This window comes from Staurois parvus, unplaced genomic scaffold (genome assembly GCF_062004578.1).
Source record: "Staurois parvus isolate SC_StPar_1 unplaced genomic scaffold, SC_StPar_1.0 ptg000014l, whole genome shotgun sequence".
Taxonomy (NCBI): domain Eukaryota; kingdom Metazoa; phylum Chordata; class Amphibia; order Anura; family Ranidae; genus Staurois; species Staurois parvus.
In genome coordinates this window covers 10,245,802-10,270,239 of record NW_028317810.1, presented here as the reverse complement: position 1 = coordinate 10,270,239, position 24,438 = coordinate 10,245,802, and the positions used below count along the sequence as shown (strand labels likewise).

Here is a 24,438-nt window from a genome sequence, read left to right as displayed (position 1 = left end):
GCACAGGTGTGTGACACTGCAGAGTGGCACAGGTGGGTGCACTGCTGGGCACAGGTGGGCGGAGCTAGTGGGCGCACTGCTGGGCACAGGTGGGCACACTGCTGGGCACAGGTGGGCGGAGCTAGTGGGCGCACTGCTGGGCACAGGTGGGCGAAACTTGCGGGTGCCACTGCTGGGCACCGATCATCAGGGCACTGATCATCAGTGCCCTGATGATCGGTGCCGATCCTCGCTCTGACAACTGCCGGTTCTCGGCAGTACTTTCCTCACGATCTGACAGCGTGAGGAAAGTGCAGTCGAGAACCGGCACTTGCATTTCCCTCTGATCAGCGCGTCATTGGACACCGCTGATCACGTGGTAAAAGGCCGCTGTGATTGACCTTTTACCACATCACGTGATCAGCTGTGTCCGTAGGACACAGCGATCACGGAGATCGCCGAGTGCGCGCCCCCTGGGGCGCGCAAGAGAGCGCGTTCTGGGAGGACGTCATATGACGTCCACTCAGAACTGGCCGGCCGCAGTGCAGCCGTCATTTGGCTATCTGCGGTCAGCAACAAGTTAAAAATTAGAATAAAAATAAACAATGTGCCAAATATTCATATAAATGCGCTGTGGAGCGCTCAATAGAATAGCAAGTGTAAAACGTCTTGATGGTGACGTTTAAAGTGCAATAAGTGACATAAAATAAATTGGATATAAAATCACGTAAAATAATGTCCAATATTCATGTAATGGTGAAAGCAGTGACTCCTGTGTCTGTGAGTGGGTGTATATTGCACTATCAAGATAGCTCAAATGTATGCGCCTTTGAGTTGTCAGACCACTCCTGGTCATCAGGATCTGGAAAAGGCAAGAATCAGATCATCTGGCAAACCAGCAGCATGACAGGTGATCAGCATGTCATCTCTCTCCAAGTGGTAATTATTCATCCATCCAGCAGGGGGTCATGATCCAGGTATCATGGATACTAATCCATCCAGCATGGAAACCTCACAGTGGCAGGTATGGGGCACCAAAACAGGAATCCACCTTGAAAGGGGTGGCTTGTAATAAAACGAGCCCAAACAAAGATCTGGATAGTGTAGTATTTTTTACTTTATTTGGCGAATACACATATAAGTCACATCAGCAAAAACTGCAATAAAGATGGCCGCTGGCCTCCACGCGGCCCGAACGGCGTGACGTCACCGGCTAGGCTCCACCCTCATGATATACTGTACAGCATTTATAAAGAAAGTGAAAAGGAAAGTCTTCTAAGCTGTCAGCCGCTACATTAATATCTATGGAGAATACATAGTTGAGGACCTGCATAATTTGCTGTATTATCAGATTCCTGTATTTATATAGCATCAATTTATTACACAGCATTATGTAAAGTACATAGAACCACTCACACTAGTATCTACCCCTTGAATGAGGTTTGTTGTGAGACACTGAAGCACCTAAAGGAAACCTCTCATTCACAGAAAGAACATGCAAAGGGTGCCCCCAGATTCAGGACTCAGATCTGGGACACAAGAGGGCTAATCATTTAGATGCTGACATATACAGTATACATATGGGAACTATGTATATCTTATACACATCAAAGTAAAATAAGTAGTATATGTATGAGGAAACCTAATGCCTCCTAACCCCCTTGTCTTGCATAATATTGTAACAGTACGGTCTCGTTTAAAATATAAAGCACCATGCTAATTGTTATTGCTATATAGATCCTATATGTAATAATTAGGAGTGCAGAATAGAATACTAGCTCTGATTTCACCAGAAGTAAAAAATATAGTAATACTGTAATTATTGACCAGGTAAATAACAAAGACTTTTTGGGGTCACCAAAGACTGTCCAGCCCAGTCAGGTGTTTGTAAATGGGTGATACGTATTTCTAGTTGTTGCTGTATAATTTGTCCAGACTGTTTTTATATGGCCGCTACATGTGACATAGCAAATACTGTGATGATATAGTTTGGGTCAAAAAGAGTTACATTTAATGCTTTGCAGTTTCAAAGCTGAATTTAGAAATGTGTTTTTTTTTTGTTTTTTTTTTGTTTGGTGGAAAAGGTAAATTCAGGTGATAAGGTAGCTTTAACTTTTCACCAGTTACAAGCAGCAATAAAAATAGTTATCACAGGATTCAGGCACATTTTTTTTTTCAAACTAAAAAAAAAGGTTTCTGATTAATTAAAGACAATTATGAATATTATAAATATGGTTAATATTTAGTGTGATAAAGTATCAGAACAAACTAGCCTGCACTAGAACTAATGAAAAAGTGCAGCATGTGTTTAGCATTACTGTTCAAAATAGATGGACTTCTGCACACATGAATGTGTTTCAAAACAAAGCTGTAAGAGCTTTTGTGGTATACCTTGCATTCCCCACATAGGAACGCTTCACTTGGTTAGGTGAAGGTCCATTGTTTCAGGTGCTGTTTTGGACAGAGAATAAAGCTTTCATGGAATGGCTTCCCTGGAATGACCTAGGAGATTAAAATAATTGGATTAAATAGTATGACGACACTAAAGAGCTCTTCTTTTTACAAGCAACACCTTGCTGGCAGTTCAGGTCCCTGGCTTTTCTCTCATTCTTCCTTTTGCTCATGTGACTTTTTTTTTTTCATTTGCTTACAGCTGAACGGAAGCCTCCTTTATTTAATATGAACGCAATGAGTGCCTTATATCACATAGCCCAGAATGAGTCCCCTACACTACAGTCCAATGAATGGTAAGTACTCACTATTTTACGTATACATAATTATTATGCTTGAGATTTTTCATTTTTAAAATATACATTCCACTATAGTAATGTTTCTAGGGGAAAATGAATACTATGGACTCCAAAGGGAACTACTTTGCCAGTATATGAGGCATCTACAATAGAAAATCACTTTTTAGGCTTGTTATAAGGTTTCTGCAGTTGGGAGAATTATTCACTAGATCTTCCTCACTTAGATTTCAATTGGAGATAAGGCTGTTTTGAACAGTTAAAGTTCTCCTACACCTGTATGATGCTTTGCGCTGTAGATAGGTGCTGGAAGTGTGTTACAGAAACCTGTTTCAGTTTCCATTGTGTTTGGTTATACTTCAACACAAACATTGATAAGAAAATTGCTTTTCTAGCTGAAAGTGATCAAGTATTATACCACAGTTTTCAGATTTTCTTATCTTAGGCCTTTTTTACACCTGCTTTGCTGTTTGAAGCGCAAATTGCGCTCAGATCACTCCTCAGAGAGTAATAGGCTTGCAGTGGAGCGGCACCGTACCGCCTCTTCCTCGCCGCCTGTTTTTACCTCCTAAATGTTGGACAACCGAGTGCATTGTGGGCGGATGCAGTGTAGCTCCATCCGCCGCATGTGTACACTCCTAGTTACTGCCTCAGCAGTAAAACAGAGCGGGTTGAGGGATGGGGGCGGTCATGGATTTTACTGCCCCCAGTCTAAAGTGTAAACAAGCCCTTAATGTTAGAAGAGCTAACTAATGTGAATTGAGACATGTAAATTGCTTTTGTTTTAAGGAGACTACTGCATTTTATATTTGTACAGTAGAGGGCTTTTTGGTTTATTTTTTATCGTACCTCACAAACACTCAAACAAGTAAACTGAAATTATTATTCACCTCTGTGTGTTAGCAATGTACTGGATATGTACATTTATGTTAATTCCCTCTATAACGTGATACTAAAACAGATAAAAATGTTCATAATTTTGTCAAACTGTTATTTCTGAATGTATAGTTGGAGAAAAAGTGCACACATTTTGGTTGATTTACTAATGGAGAAGGGCATGTTTGTGATCTGTGCAGCTCTTGAACATTAGAGGTCTTGTGGAATAAATTGATTGGTAGTTGTTTTTATTGCAGTTTTTATGTTGTTTTTGGTTTAGTGTTTTTATATGTTGAGTGTGGAATTCCTTTTTTTAATGTGAGGGAGCTACAACTGTGTTTCATTTTATGATTGCTTTTGTAAAATGACAATACATTTTCTGATTCTGATGTTTGTAACTTTGCACAGTGAATTTTTAGACAAAGTTTTTAAGGAAAATTCACTTTGCAAAGAATATTCAATATGTTCAAGGAAATTAACCACTTGCTGCCTGCCCACCCGCAATGTACTGCGGGACGGGCAGCAGCTACTGGGAAAGCGACGTACGGGTACATCACTCTGGGTGTACCTGCACAGGGGAGCGCTCCCCCTTGCAATCGCTGTGTCCACCAGACACTGTGGAATGAAGATCCCGGTGAACGGAACCTGGTGGTCATGTGATTGCTATGGGATCACATGACCACAATGTTGGCAAAGCTGTTAGGACTCAGTCTGATTCATTACAGCTCTGCTTCTCTTCCTGGTGAGCTGTGATTGGCCCACAGCTCTCACATGGTATATGGGGCCACACAGCACCTTGTACCATATAACCAGCTCACAGATCACTATTATTTTGAACTGTCATGAATTTAACTCATTCATGAAAGTTCAAAGCAAGCTTTGCATTGCAGGAGTAATAACCTTTATTGCCCCTGCAAAGTGTAAAAAAAATAGTATTTACAAAATAATATAAAAATACTGTATTGAGAATTTTTTGGTACTTTTTTTTTTTATTTTTATTTTTTAATTGCTGACCACCTGCCCGTAATGTGCAGGTAAGCAGTGGCTCTGGGCAAAACAACGTACCTTTACATCGCTTTCTATTTCGGGGAGCGACCATGGCTGTGCCCCCTGCTGCTCCCCCATCTCTGTCTAGGGAGGAAAGAGAGAACACCACACTTTATAAAAGTAGTGTTTTTACTCACACATGTTAGATTAGCACATTTTAACCCTTTGATCGCCCCTGTTAACCCTTTGATCACCCTATCACCCACCCAGTGCCATTAGTACAATGTCAGTATATAGAATTTTTCATTGATCACTGTATTAATGCCACTAGCGACATCAGATAGCGTTGGGGTCTGTAAGCTCCCCTCCCAGCCAGGGTCGGTCAGTTAGCATTAGATTGCCCACACACTATCGCACTCACGCTATAGGTCACTAATCATCGCTATTACTAGTATAGTGTTTGTACAGATCAATATATTGATCACGAACAGAACTATACTAGTGCCTCCTTTGTATGGTGTCCCCAAAAATGCAGTGTTAGCAGGATCAGCCCCGTTCACTGCCAGCACTAGCGTTTAGCCCCTCTGCTGTTTTTCACGGAAGATTTGTACCAATTGATTGTGGGCCAAAGCAATTTATACACACAACAATACATTGCCGCCCACCCAAATTCAGCTCTTGCCAGACAATTCACGTGGAAACCTATCACGGTTTCTGAATTTAAAACTTTTTTGGCTCTAAACCTCAACATGGACATTACAAAAAAAAATGAATTGCGGTCATATTGGTCCATAGACCCATTTCATCATATTCCCATGTTCTCTGATGTTACAAATATGCCCCACAAGGACCAGCAACATACTGGCACATCGCTGGACTTTGAGTAGTTCTACTGGGTTGTTGCCTGCAGCTACAGGCATCATCCTGGTATCGTTTTTTTTCAGCTAGCGGTCAGCTTTCATGTAAAAGCAATCCTAGCAACTAATTAGCTGCTAGATTGTATTTACAAGCGGCAGGATGTGACGCCCTCCCACATGCACCATTCATGTGAGTTATCACTGCGAACGTCAGATCGAAAGCATTAATTCTACTGCTAGACCTCCTGTGTAAATATAAAGTGGTGACCTGTAAAGGCTTTAAAAGCATCGCCTATGGATATTAAACATTTACATAGTTTGTTGCCATTGCACGGGTGTGCACAATGTTAAAGCATGTCATGTTTGGTATCTATTTACTTGGCTTAACATCATCTTTTATATCTTATCAAACAATTGGGCAATATATTGTGGATTTTTGCTGCAAGGTTGAAAAAATTAGCGTTTGAAAAATCGCAGCGCAAATATTGTGTAACAAAAAATTGCAACACCGACCATTATTCTCTAGGGCCGCTGCTTTAAAAAATAAATAAATAAATATATATATATATATATATATATATATATATATATATATATATATATATATATATATATATATATATATATATGTTTGGGGGTTCAAGGTAATTTTCTAGCAAAAAAAAAATCTTTTCATGTAAACAAAGTGTCAGAAAAGGCTTGTCCTTCAAGTGGCTAGAAGAGTGGGTGATGTTCTTCTAATGTTGGCCCTGAAATGATCCCTTTTTTGAAAGTAGTATTTTTTTGTTTCTTTTTTTTCTTTTTCAAAATTCTGTGACAAAAGTGTTATCTGATAAATACTCACCATGCCTCTCAACAAATTTACTACTACTACTTTCAAAAAAAGGGGTAATTTGGGTGGATGTTTGTACTATCCTGGCATTTTAGGTCCTCCGAAACTGTGATAGGTAGTGAGGAAGTGATATGAGTAAATATGCTCTTTGAAAGCCTGAAGGTGGTCATTGGATTTTGGGGGACTGTATGTGGCTAGGCTGTCAAAAAGTTTCTCACATGTGGTATCCCCATACTTGTTAGAAGTAGCAGAATGTATTTTGGGGTGTAATTCCACATATACCCATGGCATGTGTACGCAATATATCATTTAAGTGACAACTTTGTGTAAAGAAAAAAATTTTTTTTCGTCATTTTCCATAAATTTGTGGGAAAAAAAATTAAATCTTCCATGAACTCAATATGCCTCTTGGCAAATTCCATGGAGTATCTATTTTCCAAAAAGGGGTCATTTAGGGAGGGGGGGGTTGTACTGCCCCGACATTTTAGCACCTGAAGAAATGTGATAGGCAGTCAAAGTAAAAACCTTCCTAAATGACAGTGTATGTACCATAGTTTGTAGATGCTATAACTTTCACACAAACCAATTAATATACACGCATTGGGATTTTTTTTTACCAAAGACGTGGCAGAATACATTTTGGCCTAAATTTATAACTAACTTTGAGTTTTTTGGATATTTTTTATATCCGAAAGTAGAAAATAACGTGTGGTTTTTTTTTTTTTTTTTTTTTTTTTTTTCAAAATTTCAGCCTTTTTTTTTTGTTTAAATCACAAACCATAAAAGCCCAGTGGTTATAAAATACCACCAAAAGAAAGCTCTATTTGTTTGAAAAAAAAGGACTTCAATTTTGTTTGGGTACAGTGTTGCATGACCGTGCAATTACCAGTTGAAATAGCGCGGTGCTGTATAGCAAGAAATGACCTGCTCAGGAAGGGGTGGGGGGATATATCTTCTGTAGGGCAAGTGGTTAATTAAAATGCAAAAATAAAAAATGCAAAACAGGATTTTGGTTCACACATGGTTGCATGGAAGTCAGCACAGCTCCTTTTCAATCACTAAGTAAGGCCACATTCAAACAAACAAATGAGTGTGGATTGGCTGCCGTGTTCAGAGGTGGATAAACAATATAGCACCCTGTGCTATGGCAGTGTATAAATTGGCTGATATGCTGCATCCAGAAATGCTTTCTCTGGATGAAAACTCTCTGTGTCCAGGGCCATTCAGAGGCTCTATTTATATGTGACCACAGCAGCAGTTGCATGCAAGCAAAAATCTTTCTTTTTTTCTATTGTTTTTAATTCTTCTTTGTACAAGATTGGGTGTTATTTGCAAAATGAATTTTCACTTTGCTTCAACTCCTTCACTAAGTTAGGTATAAATTCACTTTGCAAAGTAAACATGCTCTACTCCTTTAGTTGATCAAACTATTGATATGTCTATTTTATCTTTATTCACAAAATAACTATTCTGCCTTTAATGTTTGCTTGATCCAGATATGGTGTTCTTAACTGTATTTTAAATACATTGCCAAAAATATTGGCACCCGTGCATTTCTGTCAGATAATACACCACTTCACCCAGAAAATTGTTGCAATTACAAATGTTTAGGCACTCTCAAGTGGAGAAACAAAAAGCCAAAACTGACATATTCCAAGCAAAACCCCAAAAATGGACTGGATAAAATTGTTGGGACCTTCTCAAAATTGTAAGAAGTGGTTGCTTTCCAAGTTTGTGATGCTCTTGTAATTTGTAATTAAACTCCCCTGTATTAATTGACATGTGCTGACAATAGAGAAATCACACCAGCAACCAGTAAAATAGTGAAATATTGACTCAACCTTTCTGTTGTATGTATCTGTGTGCCACATGGAGCATGGAGAAGAGAAAGAGCAGCAAATAATTGTCTGAGGATTTGAGATCAAAAGTTGTGAAAAAGCATGGACAATCTCAAGCTTACAAGTCCATCTCCAGAGATCTTAATATTTCTGTGTCCACTGTGCGCAACAGCTAACCTCACTGGACGTGGGCGAAAGAGAAAAACTTGTTCAAAGATTGTAATGAAGGATTGTTTGAATGGTGGCTAAAGAACCTCAATCAACTTTCAGACAAATTCAAGCTGGACTTCAGGCACAGGGTACAACTGTGTAAGCTCGCACTATACGTAGCCATCTGAATGAAAAGGGACACTATAGTAGGAGACCCAGGAGGACCCTACTGCTGGCACAGAAACATAAAAAAGCCAGATTGGAGTTTGCCAAAGCTTACCTAAGGAAGCCAAAATACTTTTAGGCGAATGTGATGTGGACAGATGAAAAAAATTACAGTTTTTTAATAATGCCCATCATTCTACTGTTTTCAGAAAAAGAAATTAGGCCTTTAAAGAAAAGACCTATAAATGTGTATATAGACTGTGCTGCCGCAAATGTGAACCAAAATTACTTAACAATTTGCCACATGTGAAAATGCAAAAAATGGACAACACAAGAAAATACAAATAATGTCCAATCTATCAATAAGTCCAATTTAAATAATAGCTGATTGAAAGCCAATAGATAGGTGAACAGGTGCTGGTGCCATTAGTAGCAGAAAAAAACAGATGACCACTTCCTTGTGCTCCAGGTGACCCCACATGGATTTACACTCCCCACAATGGATGGACATGCTATTACTAGTCAGGTCTCAGTGCGCTTTTTTTAGTTGGACCCACTGTATATCTTGTCACCAACTTAACCATTCACATGTATCAGGAATGCGATTTCTTTCCATGCAATATACTGCCACTCAAAAACCAGTATCAGGGAAAAGGTTCATTGCGCAAAGCAGCTGACTTTATTAAAACATAAACCTAACAATCACACCACACTCATGTATATATGTGCCTAGGGACCGGCACCGGGTACATACAGCGCTTGTTGTTAAGATGGCTGCCACAGCCCAGAAATCAGAAGCTGGCTTGTGCTCATGGGATGGGATGGGATGTATTGGCTGGGGAACACTGCTTCAACTAGTGTCATCTGTAATTGGACGTCTTCAGGAGCTGAACCTTTTGTGGTAGTGTATTGCATGAAAAGAAATCACATTCCTGGTACATGTGAATGGTCAAATTGGTGACAAGACACACAGTGGGTCCAGCCAAAAAAAGTGCAGTGTGAACTGTCTAGTAATAGCAGGTCCATCCATTGTCAAGAGTGTAAAAACATGTGGGGTAACCTGGAGCACCTGGAAGTAGTCACCTGTGTTTTCTGTTGGCTTTCAAGCAACTATTATTTTAATGGGACTTACTGATACATTGGACTTTATTTGTACTTTCTTGTGTTGTCCATTTATGTATTTTTTTTTTCCATTTTCATTTGCATTTGCAAATTGTTAAGTAATTTTGGTTCAAATTTTTGGCAGCACAGTCTAACTTCCACATTAGTGAGCCCTATAAATGTGTATATAGACACATTTTGAAGACTGCAGCAGCCATAATCACACTCATATGTGTTTCTTTATTGTTGGTTTATTTTGGTTATGCCTGTGGCGCAGAGTTTTCATTGTTATTTGTTACTTTAAAGAAAAGAATACAGTCCAACATGGTGGAGGTTCACTGATGTTTTGGGGTTGCTTTGTTGCTTCAGGCACTGGATGTCTTGACTGTGTGCATGGCATTATGATATCTGAAGACTACCAAAGAATTCTGGGGTGCAATGTTGGGCCCAGTGTTGGAAAGTTTGGTCTCTGTCAGAGGTCATGGGTCTTACAGCAGAACAATGACCCAAAACACACGTCAAAAAGCACCCAGGAATGGTTTCAGACAAAGCGCTGGAGAGCACTGAACTGGCCAGCAATGAGTCCAAATCTCAATCCCATAGAGCACTTGTGGAGAGATCTCAGAACAGCAGTTGGGAAAAGGAACCCTTCCAATCTCAGAGAGATTGGCGAAATCTGAGAGTTGGCGAAAGAAGAGTGGTCCAAAATTCCAGTAGAGAGGTGTAAGAAACTAATTTATGGTTACAGAAAGCGATTGATTTCAAGTATTTTTCCAAGGGGTGTGCTTCCAAAGATTAATTTGGGGGTGCCAATAATTTTGTCCAGTTCATTTTGGGGAAATTTGCATGGAATGTCAGTTTTTTGGCTTTTTTTTATCTCCACTTTTTTGTGTCATACCAATACAAACAAAAGAAATAAACATGAGAAAGGCTAAACATTTGTAATTGCAACAATTTTCTGGGCGCGGTGGTGCATTATCTGACAGAAATGTAGGGGTGCCAATATTTTTGGCCATGACTGTAGGCTTTCGATGTTACAGATCTTTATATATTTAATTATTATTATGCTTATTATATACTTTTAAATTCAGGTCGGACTCATTCCGTGGATTTGTGGACTACTGCTTGCAGAAAATACCTCAGGAACGGCCCACGTCTGCTGAGCTGCTGCGGGTAATACATCTGCCTGTTTTGCTTTTTTCAATCCATATTAATAAAAGTGTGTATTAGGTAGTGATCTCAAGATTCAACTATTTCAAGTGACTAAAAAAGCTACAATTATTCCTTGTATGATTACTTATGCATCTGCTAACAGAAGATTTGCAACCTGATAGAAGGGTGTTGATATGTGCTCTTATATTTGGATATTTGCACAGGTGGAAGATTACTAATATGTAGATCCACATTTTGCCTTGCTGAAACCAAACCCTTAATGACAGCCCTGATCTCTTTAGTTAAGAGATTGAAAATACATCTGTAGCTGGTGACTTTTATCTCATGTTTAACTTGTAGCAACTTCTGATGTGAAATCTATGCATTAAAAAAAGTATCGCTCCCCGAACTATGGCTGGAATGGACCGTTCAAACACCGTCTATTTTGTTCTTTTTTTCTTTTACAGTGTATAAAATGTTGATGATGCCACTACCTCCTTGCCCCCATTTGAACTTTAAGAACCGACCCCCTCGCTTGGGGGATTTAGATCCAAGTCTGCATTGTTTGCTGTGCATCTTTATGCATATCTCCCTGCGTGGAGACTTGAAATTCTATTTGATAAATATCTTTTATGATGATAATAAAATATTTGAACTTAAAGTATCACCTGGCTGTGGTTGTTAAGTGGTTAAGAGGACAATTGATGTTTCACTGTGGTACAGGAAGACCTGCTTGCTGCAAGCACCAACTTCAGTGTGTCAAGCAATCACTTCCCAGAAAACAGTTCTATCTTAAAGCAGTAGTAAATTGTGTAGGGGAAAAAAAAAAGTCCACCTGCAGGCTTATGTCATAATATGCTAATATGCAGTGCATACTAGTACATCATGACAAACTTGCCTTAAAAAAAACAACAAAAAAACAGAATCCTCCAGGGACGCTGACAGGGATTCCACCTTCACCTCATTGTCCTTCTGGGTTCGCAGGCTCCGGCTGTTTGAATGGCCAAACTATGATGTCACTCCCGCTCGTAGATCGGAGAGATCACTAGCTGCTTCACATGTAAATATCTCCTAAACAAGCAGTTTACCTGTAGGTACAAGATAGAAAGTGGAGTTTACTACCAGGCACTTTAAATGTTGATGTTTTTATAGTATAAACTGGCTGGAGCAAGATGCTGCATGGAAGCGAGGGTCCCCATTCAGTCAACTGGCATTTGACAAGTAATACTTAATTCAGAACTTCTGGTCATACAGGGGGCAGTTTCTTTGTTCAACCATCGGGTTGAACAAAAAAAAAGACCCGTACCCTAATCCACACACTCAGTCGAGAGATAGATAATATATACACATACACTGCTCAAAAAAATTAAAGGAACACTTTGAAAACACATCAGATCTCAATAGGAGAAAAATATCATGCTGGATATCTATACGGATATGGACTGGGTAATGTGCTAGGAACATAAGGATGTCCCATTGTTTGATGGAACTGAAAATTATTAACCTACAGAGGACTAAATTCAAAGACACCTCCCGAAAGTCAAGGTGAAACAATTATGCAGCAGGCTAGTCCATTTTGCTGAACTTTCATTGCAGCAACTCAAAATGGTACTCAGTAGTTTGTATAGCCCCCACGTGCTTGTATGCGTGCCTAACAATGTCCTGACACTGTCGGGGCATGCTCCTAATGAGATGACGGATGGTGTCCTGGGTTATTTCTTTCCAGATCTGGACCAGGGCATCACTGAGCTCCTGGACAGTCTGAGGTGCCACCTGATGGCATCTGATGGACTGAAACATGATATCCCAGAGGTATTCTATTGGATTTAGGTTAGGTGAGCGTGGGGGCAATTCAGTGGTACCAATTCCTTCATCCTCCAGAAACTGCCTGCATACTCTAGCCACATGAGGCTGGGCATTGTCGTGCGCCAGGAGGAACCCAGGATCCACTGCACCAGCCTAGTTTCTGACAATGGGTTCAAGGATTTCTTCTTGATACCTAATGGCAGTCAGGGTGCCATTGTCTAACCTGTAGAAGTCTGTGTGACCCTCCATGGATATGCCTCCCCAGACCATCACTGACCCATTACCAAAGCGGTCATGCTGAATGATATTACATGCAGCATAACGTTCTCCACAGCTTTTACAGACCCTTGCACGTCTCTCACGTGTACTCAGCCTGAACCTGCTCTAATCTGTGAAAATCACAGGGTGCCAGTGGTGGATCTGCCAATTCTAGTGTTCAATGTCAAATGCCAATTGAGCTTAATGGTGCCGGGCAGTAAGCACAGGGCCCACTAGAGGACTGCTCATGAAGTCTTTCTGATTTTGTTTTTTCAGAGACAATCACACCAGTGGCCAGCTGGAGGTAATTTTGTAGGGCTCTAGCAGTGCTCATCTTGTTCCTCCGTGTACAAAGGAGCAGATACCAGTCCTGCTGATGGGTTACAGACTTTCTACTGCCCAGCCCAGCTCTCCTAAAGTAAATGCCTGTCTCTTGGAATGCTCTGGAGACTGTGCTGGGAGACACAGCAAGCCTTCTGGCAATGGCATGTATGGATGTGCCATCCTGGAGGAGTTGGATTGCCTGTCCAACCTCTGTAGGGTCCAGGTTTCGCTTCATGCTACCCGTAGTGAAACTGACCCTAGCCAACTGCAAAACTAGTGAAAAACAGTTAGAAAAGATGGGTAAGGCAAAAAATGTCAATGGCTGCCACCTGTAAAACCATTCCTGTTTTGGGGGTTGTCTCATTGTTGCCCATCTAGTGCACCTGTTGTTAATATCATTAACACCAAAGCAGCTGAAACTGATTAACAACCCCCTCTACTACTTAACTGACCAGATCAATATCCCAGGAGTTTAATTGACTTGATGCTGTACTCTGATTAAAAAGTGTTCCTTTAATTTTTTTTGAGCAGTGTATATACACTATATTACCAAAAGTATTGGGACACCCCTCCAAATCATTGGATTCCAAACACTGCCACAGGTGTATAAAATCAAGCACCTAGGCATGCAGACTGCTTTTACAAACATTTGTGAAAGAATGGGATGCTCTCAGGGGCTCAGTTAATTGAAGCGTGGTACCATGATGGGTTGCCACCTGTGCAATGAGTCCATCCGTGAAATTTCCTTGCTACTAAATATTCCATGGTCAACTGTTAGTGGTATTATAACAAAGTGGAAGCGTCTGGGAACAACAGCAACTCAGCCACGAAGTGGTAGGCAATGTAAAATGATAGAGCGGGGTCAGCGCATGCTGAAGCGCAAAGTGCACAGAAGTTGCCAACTGTCTGCAGAGTCAATAGCTAAAGACCTCCAAACTTATTTTGACCTTCAGATTGGTACAAGAGTGTATAGAGAGCTTCATGGAATGGGTTTCCATGGCCGAGCAGCTGCATCCAAGCTTTACATCAACAAGTGCAGTGCAAAATGTTAGATGCAGTGGTGTAAAGCACACCGCCACTGGAATCTAGAGTAGTGGAGACTGGGCTAGTGTTCTCTGGAGTGAGGAATCGCGCTTCTCTGGCTATCCGATGGCGGTATCTGGATTTGGCAGTTGCCAGGAGAACGGTACTTTCCTGACTGCTTTGTGCCAAGTGTAAAGTTTGGTGGAGGGGGGATTATGCTGTGGGGTAGTTTTTCAGGGGTTGGGCTTGACCTCTTAGTTCCAGTGAAGGGAACTCTTAAGGCATCGGCATACCAAGACATTTTGGACAATTTCACACTGCCAACTTTGTGGGAACAGTTTGGGGATGGCCCCTTCCTGTTCCAACATGACTGCTCACCGGTGTACAAAGCAAGGTCCATAAAAACATGGATGAGCGAGTTTTGGGGTGAAGGAACTTGACTGGCCTGTACAGAGTCCTGACCTCAATCTGACAGAACACCTTTGGGATGAATTAGAGCTGAGACTGCGAGCCAGGCCTTCTTGTCTGACATCAGTGCCTGACCTCACAAATGTGTTTCTGGAAGAATGGTCAAATGTTCCCATAGACACTCCTAAACCTTGTGGACAGCCTTCCCAGAAGAGTTGAAGCTGTTATAGCTGCAAAGGGTGGGCCAACTCAATATTGAACCCTGCGGACTAAGACTGGGATCCCAGTAAAGTTCATGTGCCTGTAAATGCAGGCATCCCAATACTTTTGGCAATATTGTGTGTGTGTGTGTGTGTGTGTGTATGTGTGTATATATACAGTTGTGTTCAAAATAATAGCAGTGTGTTGAAAAAAGTGAATAAAGCTCAAAATCCTTCTAATAGCTTTTATTTCCATACACACAAATGCATTGGGAACACTACACATTCTATTCCAAATCAAAACATGAAGAAAAATATATCAAATTTGTGTTGTTCCTTTAAAAAAAAATGAAGAAAAGTGAATATTAGACTGTTCAAAAAAATAGCCGTGTTTGTATTCTTCTTTACAAATTCAAACATTCACTATATAAACTGAAAAATGTTTGAAGATTTTGCTTTCCTTTGAATCACTTAATGAATATTTAGTTGTATAAGCACTGTTTCTGAGAACTGCTGTACATCTGTGTTGCATGGAGTCAACCAACTTCTGGCACCTGTGAACAAGTATTCCAGCCCAGGATGATTGGACTACATTCCACAGTTCTTCTCTATTTCTTGGTTTTGCCTCAGAAACTGCATTTTTGATGTCACCCGACAAGTTTTCTATTGGATTAAGATCCGGGGATTAGGCTGGCCACTCCATAACGTCAATCTTGTTGGTCTGGAACCAAGATGTTGCACGTTTACTGGTGTGTTTGGGGTCGTTGTCTTGTTGGAACACCCATTTCAAGGGCATTTCCTCTTCAGCATAAGGCAGCATGACCTCTTCAAGTATTCTGATGTATTCAAACTGATCCATGATCCCTGGTATGCGATAAATAGGCCCAACACCGTAGTATGAGAAACATCCCCATATCATGATGCTTGCGCAACCATGCTTCACTGTCTTCACAGTGTACTGTGGCTTGAATTCAGTGTTTGGGGGTCGTCTGACAAACTGTCTCCGGCCATTAGACCCAAAAAGAACAATCTTGCTTTCATCAGTCCACAAAATGTTGCGCCATTTCTCTTTAGGCCAGTCAATGTGCTCTTTGGCAAATTGTAACCTCTTTAGCACATGTCTTTTTTTCAAAAGTGGGACTTTGCGGGGGCTTCTTGCAGATAGCTTGGCTTCACATAGGCGTCTTCTAATTGTAACAGTACTCACAGGTAACTTTTTAGACCTTCTTTGATCTTCCTGGAGCTGATTGTTGGCTGAGTCCTTGCCATTTTGGCTATTCTTCTATACATTCAAATGGTAGTTTTTCGCTTTATTCCACGTCTTTTAGGTTTTGGTTGCCATTTTAAAGCATTTGCGATCATTTTAGCTGAGCAGCCTAACATTTTCTGCACTTCCTTATATGTTTTTCCCTCTCCAATCAACTTTTTAATCAAGGTACGCTGTTCTTCTGAACAATGTCTGGAACGACCCATTTTCCTCAGATTTTCAGAGAGAAATGCACTGTAAGCAGCATGTACAACATTTGCTGCCTTCCTTCCTTAAATAAGGGCAATAATTGCCACCTGTTTTTCAAAGAATGAATGACCTCACTAATAGAACTCCACACTGCTATTATTTTAACATGCCCCTTTCAATTAGTGATTCAATTACTCAGAATCAGCAGCATGCATGTCAAGACTGTTGGGTCTGTTGGATTTCTATACACCTGCCAGTAAATTATTTGCCATGTAGAAATATCATTTCTACCAAAAACAGTGATTGATCAGGTTAGTGATGTCTGACTGCTATTATTTTGAACACAACTGTGTGTGTGTGTGTGTGTGTGTGTGTATATATATATATATATATATATATATATATATATATATATATATATATATATATATATATATATATATATATATATATATATATATATATATATATATATATATATGTATGTGTGTGTGTGTGTGTGTGTGTGTGTGTGTGTATATGTGTATGTATATATATATATATATATATATATATATATATATATATATATATATATCACAGTAAATGTATTTCTAAAGGTGCTACTTACATGAAATGTTCATCACTTGTCGGTAACAACCCATGCAATCCATACAAAGAGACCAAAACGGACAAGTTCAGAAATTAAGTTATGTGTAATAAATATTGAACACGTCACCATTTTTCTCAGAAAATGTATTTCTAAAAGGTGTCATTGCATTTTATTTTACCAACTGTGGTTTTTCTTATTGGACTGTTATATCTAACTAGTCCTCTGTTCCATGTGGGTGCATGATGTTGCATAAAAGGAGGAAATTAATTACATGCTCTGTACTACAGAGTATTCATTCGTTATATTAGTTTTGCTAGTAAGGCATTGCACATTATATGAATTTCTTCATAGAATTGTGTAAGTTGTTGTACTAAACAGCTCCATTCATACTTGGTACTGTCTTCCCTTGTTACACATACTGCTGCCACAGATAATCTCTTAACAGGCTCATAGGTTTATGATGATGTTTCTTTCTGGAAGTTGATTCATGCATCTGGCAATCCTTTTGCTCTCTAGTAAACATACATGCAAGTTCACTAGCACACCATCTCCATGCACTTATCAATCTACATGATATACTTTTTGCACATACTTTTGAACTAAAAATTGCTGAAATATGAATTAAGGCTTGTCTGTTTTTTTTTGTTTGTTTTTTTTTGTTTTTTAAAGACAAAGTACTTTGCTTCATTCTTTTAAAACCATTTAAAAGGAACCCATCAGGATAAAAATATTGAAGTTGCATTCGCTGGTATATTTTTGAAGCAATATCTTCAGAGACCCCCATGATTATACTTTATTTGCTACTTAATGACGTAATGAAGCAAGTATAAGGATACAAGGATGGCAAGCTCTGGAGTCCACACCTTAAAAAAAAAAAAAATTACTAGGGGAAGCCCCATATTTCTGTCAAGCATCCATGGTCTCCAGATTTTAGCTTTTGATTATTGTCTGTACTTTTAGCCTTTTTTTTTTTTTTTTTTTTTTTTTTTTTAAGAAAATTAAATTTCTGACATAAAAGGCCACAACTGGACACTTGCGTACACCTGTGAACTCTATAAAGTACAGTAGCTTAGCTCCTTATCAAAACTAGTCTTAAAGTGTTACTAAACCCACAATAGTAAAATCAGTCTGTATATGCAGTAAAGAATGCTTGTTATATTCACTGTGGAAACTAAGGGGTTAATCCTCTGCATTGTGTAAAAATGCTGTTTGATCCTGACTTCTCTGATCCTCCCATTCTTCCAGTGTCCCTCTCCTGATACGACAGATCGTGTGGAGACTTTCTGCACATGCTCAGTTTGGTGTGTATTGCTAGAGAGTTTTTTTCCTCTTGGGAGAGTGCATGTGATCAGCACAGGCCCAATCAGCACTGTCCAGACAGGGGTCAGGGATTCTGCATCCTCCTAGAGCAGAAAGGAAACTCCTCTTACAAGCTTTAACCAGTGCTCTGCTGGACAGTGATAGAAGTCACAAGACTGCCCCAAATGCTGTTGAGATAATGTATTTAGCAGTTTATATTTACAAAAATAATTGCATTTCCATGTAGTGTGTACTATGAGAGACCACATAGAGTGAATGCAGGGTCATGGGTTTAGTAAGACTTTAACCTCCCTGGCGGTATCCCCGAGTGTAGCTTGGGGTTAATTATCAGTGCCAAAAGCGGTAACCCCGAGCTACACTCGGGATTACCCTGCAACGTTGCTCTGGGATTCCCTCGATCACTTACCTTGTCCTTCGCTCCCGCAATGTGTCCCCTGCAGCGTCCCCGGCCATCTCTGGCCGATGCTGGCATCCGTCTTTAGGGTTCCAGTCCCTGCGAGCATCGGGACGTACGGGGGCCGGAACCGGCGGGAAATTTAAAAAGTGACATTCACTAACACTAAAATCACATAGTAAAACTTTACTGTTTCAAAGCATTTCACAATCATTTTGTCCCTACTGCTTTGTCCTGTGCCCTGCCTGCATTTTTACTGTTCTTTCTGCCTGAAAACAGAGAAAAGTCCATGGTGTCCAAAAAGCATCCCTTTAGGTCAACAGCGGTTTTAGACCAGCTAGAGAACAGCGATAGTAAATCAGAACCACTTGCAGAATTGAGTGATAATGATTTGTGGGGAAATTCATCATCAGACACTGAAAACGATTTTGCGACTTTGCTCAGTGATGTGCGAACTTTGCGCTATATTTCAAATTTCAGTGTTTTTGGTTTGATTATATTATTGAATTAAATGTATTATTATTATATTTTTTTATGATTATTTATTATATTATAATTTATGATTTTGTATTTCAAATTTTATCATACCCGGGATGTTTACTAGACTTGTTCGGACAGATTTCAGTGAGTTATTCCTAAAAATTACAGGCCTACAATAAAAAACTACATATTTCCATGCAAAAAAGTACCGCTTTCAGCACAGAAATATGGACATAATCAGATCGCTAGGGAGGTTACGGTTAAAGAACTCTCGAAGTATGGAAAGATACATATGCAAGTATCAGTAAAGCACTGCTGACCTTCCAAGTTTACTAATAAATGAGAGGAGAGCTAGTAAGCTAGAGACTTATTAGGGGGTAATAATCATTAAGTAGGTAGGTAGATGGATGGATGGATGGATAGATCTTATTAGGGGGCAATGATAGAGTAATGTTGCTTTGTTTTCATTGCCCTAGGACTGTTCCTTCCCTGGCCACTTCCCAACATTTTTCTGTTCTACATACATCTTTATATCTATTTTAGATAATCTTTACAAGATAGCATTTCACACTGTAGATTAATGCCAATTTCTTTAACATAACAATGCAAGACTTCGAAGACTGCAGCTGAATTTTTAGAATGTGTTTTTGATTTGGGTTCTTATAGCACTTCATCAAAATATATTGTATGTTCTGTTTACATTATTGAACCTCAGTACTTTTCTAAGAAATGCACATTTTCAGTTTGTCATATTTTGCAGAAGTTGTTTTATTTAAGTTAAATAAATTACAATATTTTCAAAAAGTTAAAGAAAAATTGTAGGCAGAGTAACAAAAATAGTGCAATATCCCAGGATGCTGTTGCAGCTCTCAGGTAGGTGAATTATAGACAAAGGACAGCCATACACAGTATTTAGAATAGTGCAACACCTACCATTTTCCAACCCAGAGTGATTTATCTGCCCAATTCAGTGACTCAGAAATGATTGAATCCAGACATACTGTAAGTAGGCAGCTAGTATTTTAACCACTTCCTGTCCGGACACTTTTACCCCCTTCCTGTCCAAGGCAATTTTCAGCTTTCAGCGCTATCACACTTTAAATGACAATTGTGCGGTCATGCAACACTGTACCCATATGAATTTTTCACCATTTTTTTTAGACAGATAAAGCTATATTTTGGTGGTATTTATTCACCGCTGGGATTTTTATTTTTTTTGCTATATAAATGAAAATGTCCAAAAATTTTGAAAAAAGTGTTTTTCTTATAAAATTTTGCAAATAAATAATAAAAAAAAAAATACGCCAAATTAGTTTATAACCAAAAATTATAATTTTTAAACTTTTTTTTTTTTTTTTTTACATTCTTATTTTATTTTTTTATATATATTTTTTTTTTCTACATACCGTCACCCTAGCAGTACAGTGTCACCATGGTGACACTGTACTACTTGTGGGGGGTGATAAAGATTTTTTTTTTTTTTTTTACAGTGATTGCTTTTACACCCATAGAGGATGTAAAAGCAATCATTTCTCTCTCTGTCTGCATTCTTGCAGCCATTGAGAAATACTGTGTGAGCTGTGATTGGTCAGAGCTTTTCACATGGTACAAGGCTGTTGTGAATAGTCTTGTACCATGTGACCTCTGTGATCATTCACAGATTTCACACGTAGTAAGCAATGATGTCAGAAGTGACATCTTGCTTACTACTTTGCATGTGATCACTGATTGACCAATCAGTGATTACATGATTGGGACCTCGTACAGAGGTCCCGTCCGACGATCGGTGTTTCACTGTGTCACATGCAGGCACCGGATCGCGGTGCTGCGCGCTCCCAGGGAGCGCGCACAACTAGAAATAGCGGGTGCCGTTTATGAACTGCAACCCGCCCCTGGAGTGCCACCGCCCTGCCATTTAAAAACAGCAGGCAGACGGCAAGTGGTTAAGAAGGTCGGTGAAACCAATTCCATATTTCTGTAAGTATTAGTTACTTTAAAGGATAAGTTCACCATTTGACCAAAAATATTAAATGCATATTTTTTTTGCAGGTAAAAAAATGTGCATTTATTGTTTTTGGTTGCAGGAGCCTGTAAAGCATTGCACCAGCGATCAGCAGATCTCCTGCAGTCCTGTCAATATATCTGCTTGCCGATACGAGATGTACGGGCAAGCAGATATACTGACAGGAAGATTCAATGAACTACCATGGCCTGCGTAGTTCATTGAGAACTACAAGTTGAGAGCTGCTAGAGCTGTGGGGACTTCTAGTTCATTCATTCACAGAACACTGTGAATGACTGACGCGGCCATGTGGGCAGGGCCCTTACAACCATGCTGTTATTAAAAAGTGACAGCTAGTAGGGAGAACTTTTTCCTGTACTTCTGTCACAGGGAAGGGGAGATCGGGCAGCGGCTGTAGCATTGGGATCATGTTACATCCTAAAAGGTGTGGAACATGTAACCTGTTCCCAAAGGTGAACTTAAACTGATACCCATATTAAAGGATAACCAATGCCTTATTTTTTACAACACAAACCTAATGACACGCTCTATTCTGTTATTTCAGTCCTTTCACAAGGGTGTCATCAGTTCAGTCACATTTTTTGCTGAGAAAAAACTGATCAAAATGTATTCAATCACATTGAAGCATCAATAAATATTTTTGCTACCAGAAAATGGATTCAGGTTACATCAGTGTTCACATCTGTCTTCAGTTTAGTTTTACATTCGTTTACACTTTCAGTTCATTTCCGTTTAGTTCATTTTACATCAGTCTACATCCATTTTTTAGTTCTGGAAGAAACCAATCCTAGGTGAGAAAAACAACATTGTTACATAAAAGCAGAATTGAACATACTTAAACGCATGCCAAATATTTAAATCATGCAGATTTAAACGGAAAAGGAAATGGAAAAAAAATGGACCCACACAGAAACAGATCGTCATCCATATACATCCATAAGCACATAGAGATGCATTGATGTCCGTTTTTCATCCCAAAACCAGATGGATGAAAAACAGACAAACGAAACCATGTGAAAGAAGATTGTTAAATAGGAAACAAATAATTTTGGGTCCATTGAAACATAAACAATGTGTTAAATGCATGGTCAAATGTAGGTTTTACTGTAATGCATGACACTCTGTGATGCGCTGCAGTGCAGTTCATTTAGAGTTGATTTATACTAACACTTCAATGCACAGTATAGAAGGTGCCAACAAATCAGCACTGCAGTGCACATACTGTGTTTTGGGGTGCACCGTGTTACAAAAAACAAAAATGTGCTGGTTGGGTTTGTCTGTTTAAAAAAGGAATGGGATACCTTAACTCGTGTGTGCAATTGAATGGTCAGATGTGAATAGGCCCTGTAGCCCCTTTGTCTTGGTGAGATTTATATATAAATATATATATATATATATATATATATATATATATATATATATATATATATATATATATATATATATATATATATTCTTCTGGAGATCATTGTCACCGGGACAGAAAGTGGTAGAAAATCCATAATTTTACAGTTATTACTGGAACCAAAATAGAGTAGAAATCTTCCATTATGGGCACCTATTCTGGTGACAACAGAATTTTCATCTTGCTTCCTGCAATGGCTTTGATACAGAATATGAGCAGCAATTTCCCCAATGAGATACCGATGACAAAAAAAAAAAAAAAAGAAGAAACTCTGACGGGGGTTTTAACCATTTTCCACTCTACCCACACTAAAACAAAATCTGGTTAAAGCTATGTGACATATACAAAGGAAATTCATGGTTTGGCTTCAGATTAAAGGGTGAAGGCTTTTTACCTTCATGCATTTTATACATGAAGGTAAGAAACCTTCAGTGTGCGGCTCCCCCCGCAGCTCCCGTAATAAGTACCTGAGCCCGATCTCGATCCAGCGCTGTGCATAGGGGCCTTGGCTCTCACAGGTCTCTCTTCCCTCAATGGCTGAAACATAGCAGAGGGAGCCATTTGCTCCGGCTGCTGTCAGTCACAGCCAATGAGGAGGGAGCGGGGACAGGACTGAGCCCCATGGATTCACAGAGCTTGCTCCGGGACACGCACGCGTGTCCCCTAGCACAAGCAGCTTACTCTGGGAACACTCTGCAAGTGGGGGACATAAGTGTAAGCAGGAGACTTGAGAAGAGGAAGTTTGGGGGTACTATTAGAACCACTTGAAGGTCAGTAGATGCAGTGTACCAGAAGAGAAGCTACTGACTAGGTATTTTCTTCTTTCTGAGTTTAGATCCAGTCCATTTAATGTAAACAATACATTGATCAGCCATGATATTATGACCATCCACCTAATAATTATCGGGTCTCCTTTTGTGATGCCCAAACAACCCTGTCCTGTTGAGGCATGGACTCTGCTAGACCTCTGAGGGTATGCTTTGGTATATGGAACCAATCCTAAAGTAGCAGCTTCTTTAGGTCCTGTAAGTTGTGAGGTGGGGCCTAAATAGTTTGGACCTATTTTTCTAGCACATTGCAAAAATGCTCAATTGGATTGAAATCTGGAGAATTTGGAGGCCAGGTCAACATTTTGAACTTGGTGTGTGTTCCTCAAACCATTTTTTGAAGTGTGGCAGACTGCATTATCCTGCAGAAAGTGGCCACTGCCATCAGGGAATACCATTTTCATGAAGGGATATACTTGGTCAGCAACAATGTTTAGATAGGTTATACGTGTCAAAGTAACATCCACATAAATGACAGGACTAAGATTTCCCAGCAGAACATTGCTCAAAGTGTCAGACTGCCTCGGCCGGCTTACCTTTTCCAGTAGTACATCCTGGTGCCATCTCTTCCCCAGGTAGATGCATCCGGCCATCCACATGATGTAAAGAAAAAGTGATTCGTGAAACTAAGCCACCTTCTTATATTGCTACGTGGTCAAGTTCTGATGCTCATGTGCCCATTGTAAGCACTATTGGCTGTGGACATGGGTCAGCATGGTCACCCTGACCGGTCTGCAGCTACACAGCCCCATACACAACAAACTGCGATGAACATTTTTTTTTTTTTTTTTTTTTTGCTTTCAACCATCAATTTCAAGGACAACATGTTCACTTGCTGCCTAATATATCCCATCAACTTTCAGGTGCCATTGTAAAACGATAATCATTGTTATTCAATTTACCTGTCAGTGGTCATAATGTTATAGCTGATTGGTGTACATTTAATTTATTTATTTTTTTATAATTTGTTGATTAAGCAGAGATATATATTTCCCATCCTTTTATCATTAGTAACACAAGGGTCTGTGTCTTCTTTTCTTTTAATATACTAGCATGACTTTGTACGCAGAGAGAGGCCAGCACGGGTCCTTATAGATCTAATACAGAGGACTAAGGATGCTGTCAGGGAGTTAGACAATCTGCAATACAGGAAAATGAAAAAAATTCTCTTCCAAGAATCCCGCAATGGTCCACTTAATGAGTCTCAGGAAGATGATGAGGTAAGACAAAGAGGCCAT

General features: G+C 39.6%; 1 protein-coding gene across 3 annotated transcripts in view; it reads left to right on the top strand.

Annotated features, from left to right (window-relative positions):
• The window catches only part of TAOK3 (TAO kinase 3), a 413,079-nt gene that overhangs the window by 157,289 nt on the left and 231,352 nt on the right, over positions 1 to 24,438 (top strand). For all 3 annotated transcript variants that reach the window (XM_089677299.1, XM_089677309.1, XM_089677316.1), the window contains 3 exons: positions 2,633 to 2,726; positions 10,624 to 10,705; positions 24,253 to 24,420. In XM_089677299.1, coding sequence (XP_089533425.1) covers positions 2,633 to 2,726; positions 10,624 to 10,705; positions 24,253 to 24,420 — 344 coding nt within the window. The remainder of the gene's footprint in view (positions 1 to 2,632; positions 2,727 to 10,623; positions 10,706 to 24,252; positions 24,421 to 24,438) is intronic.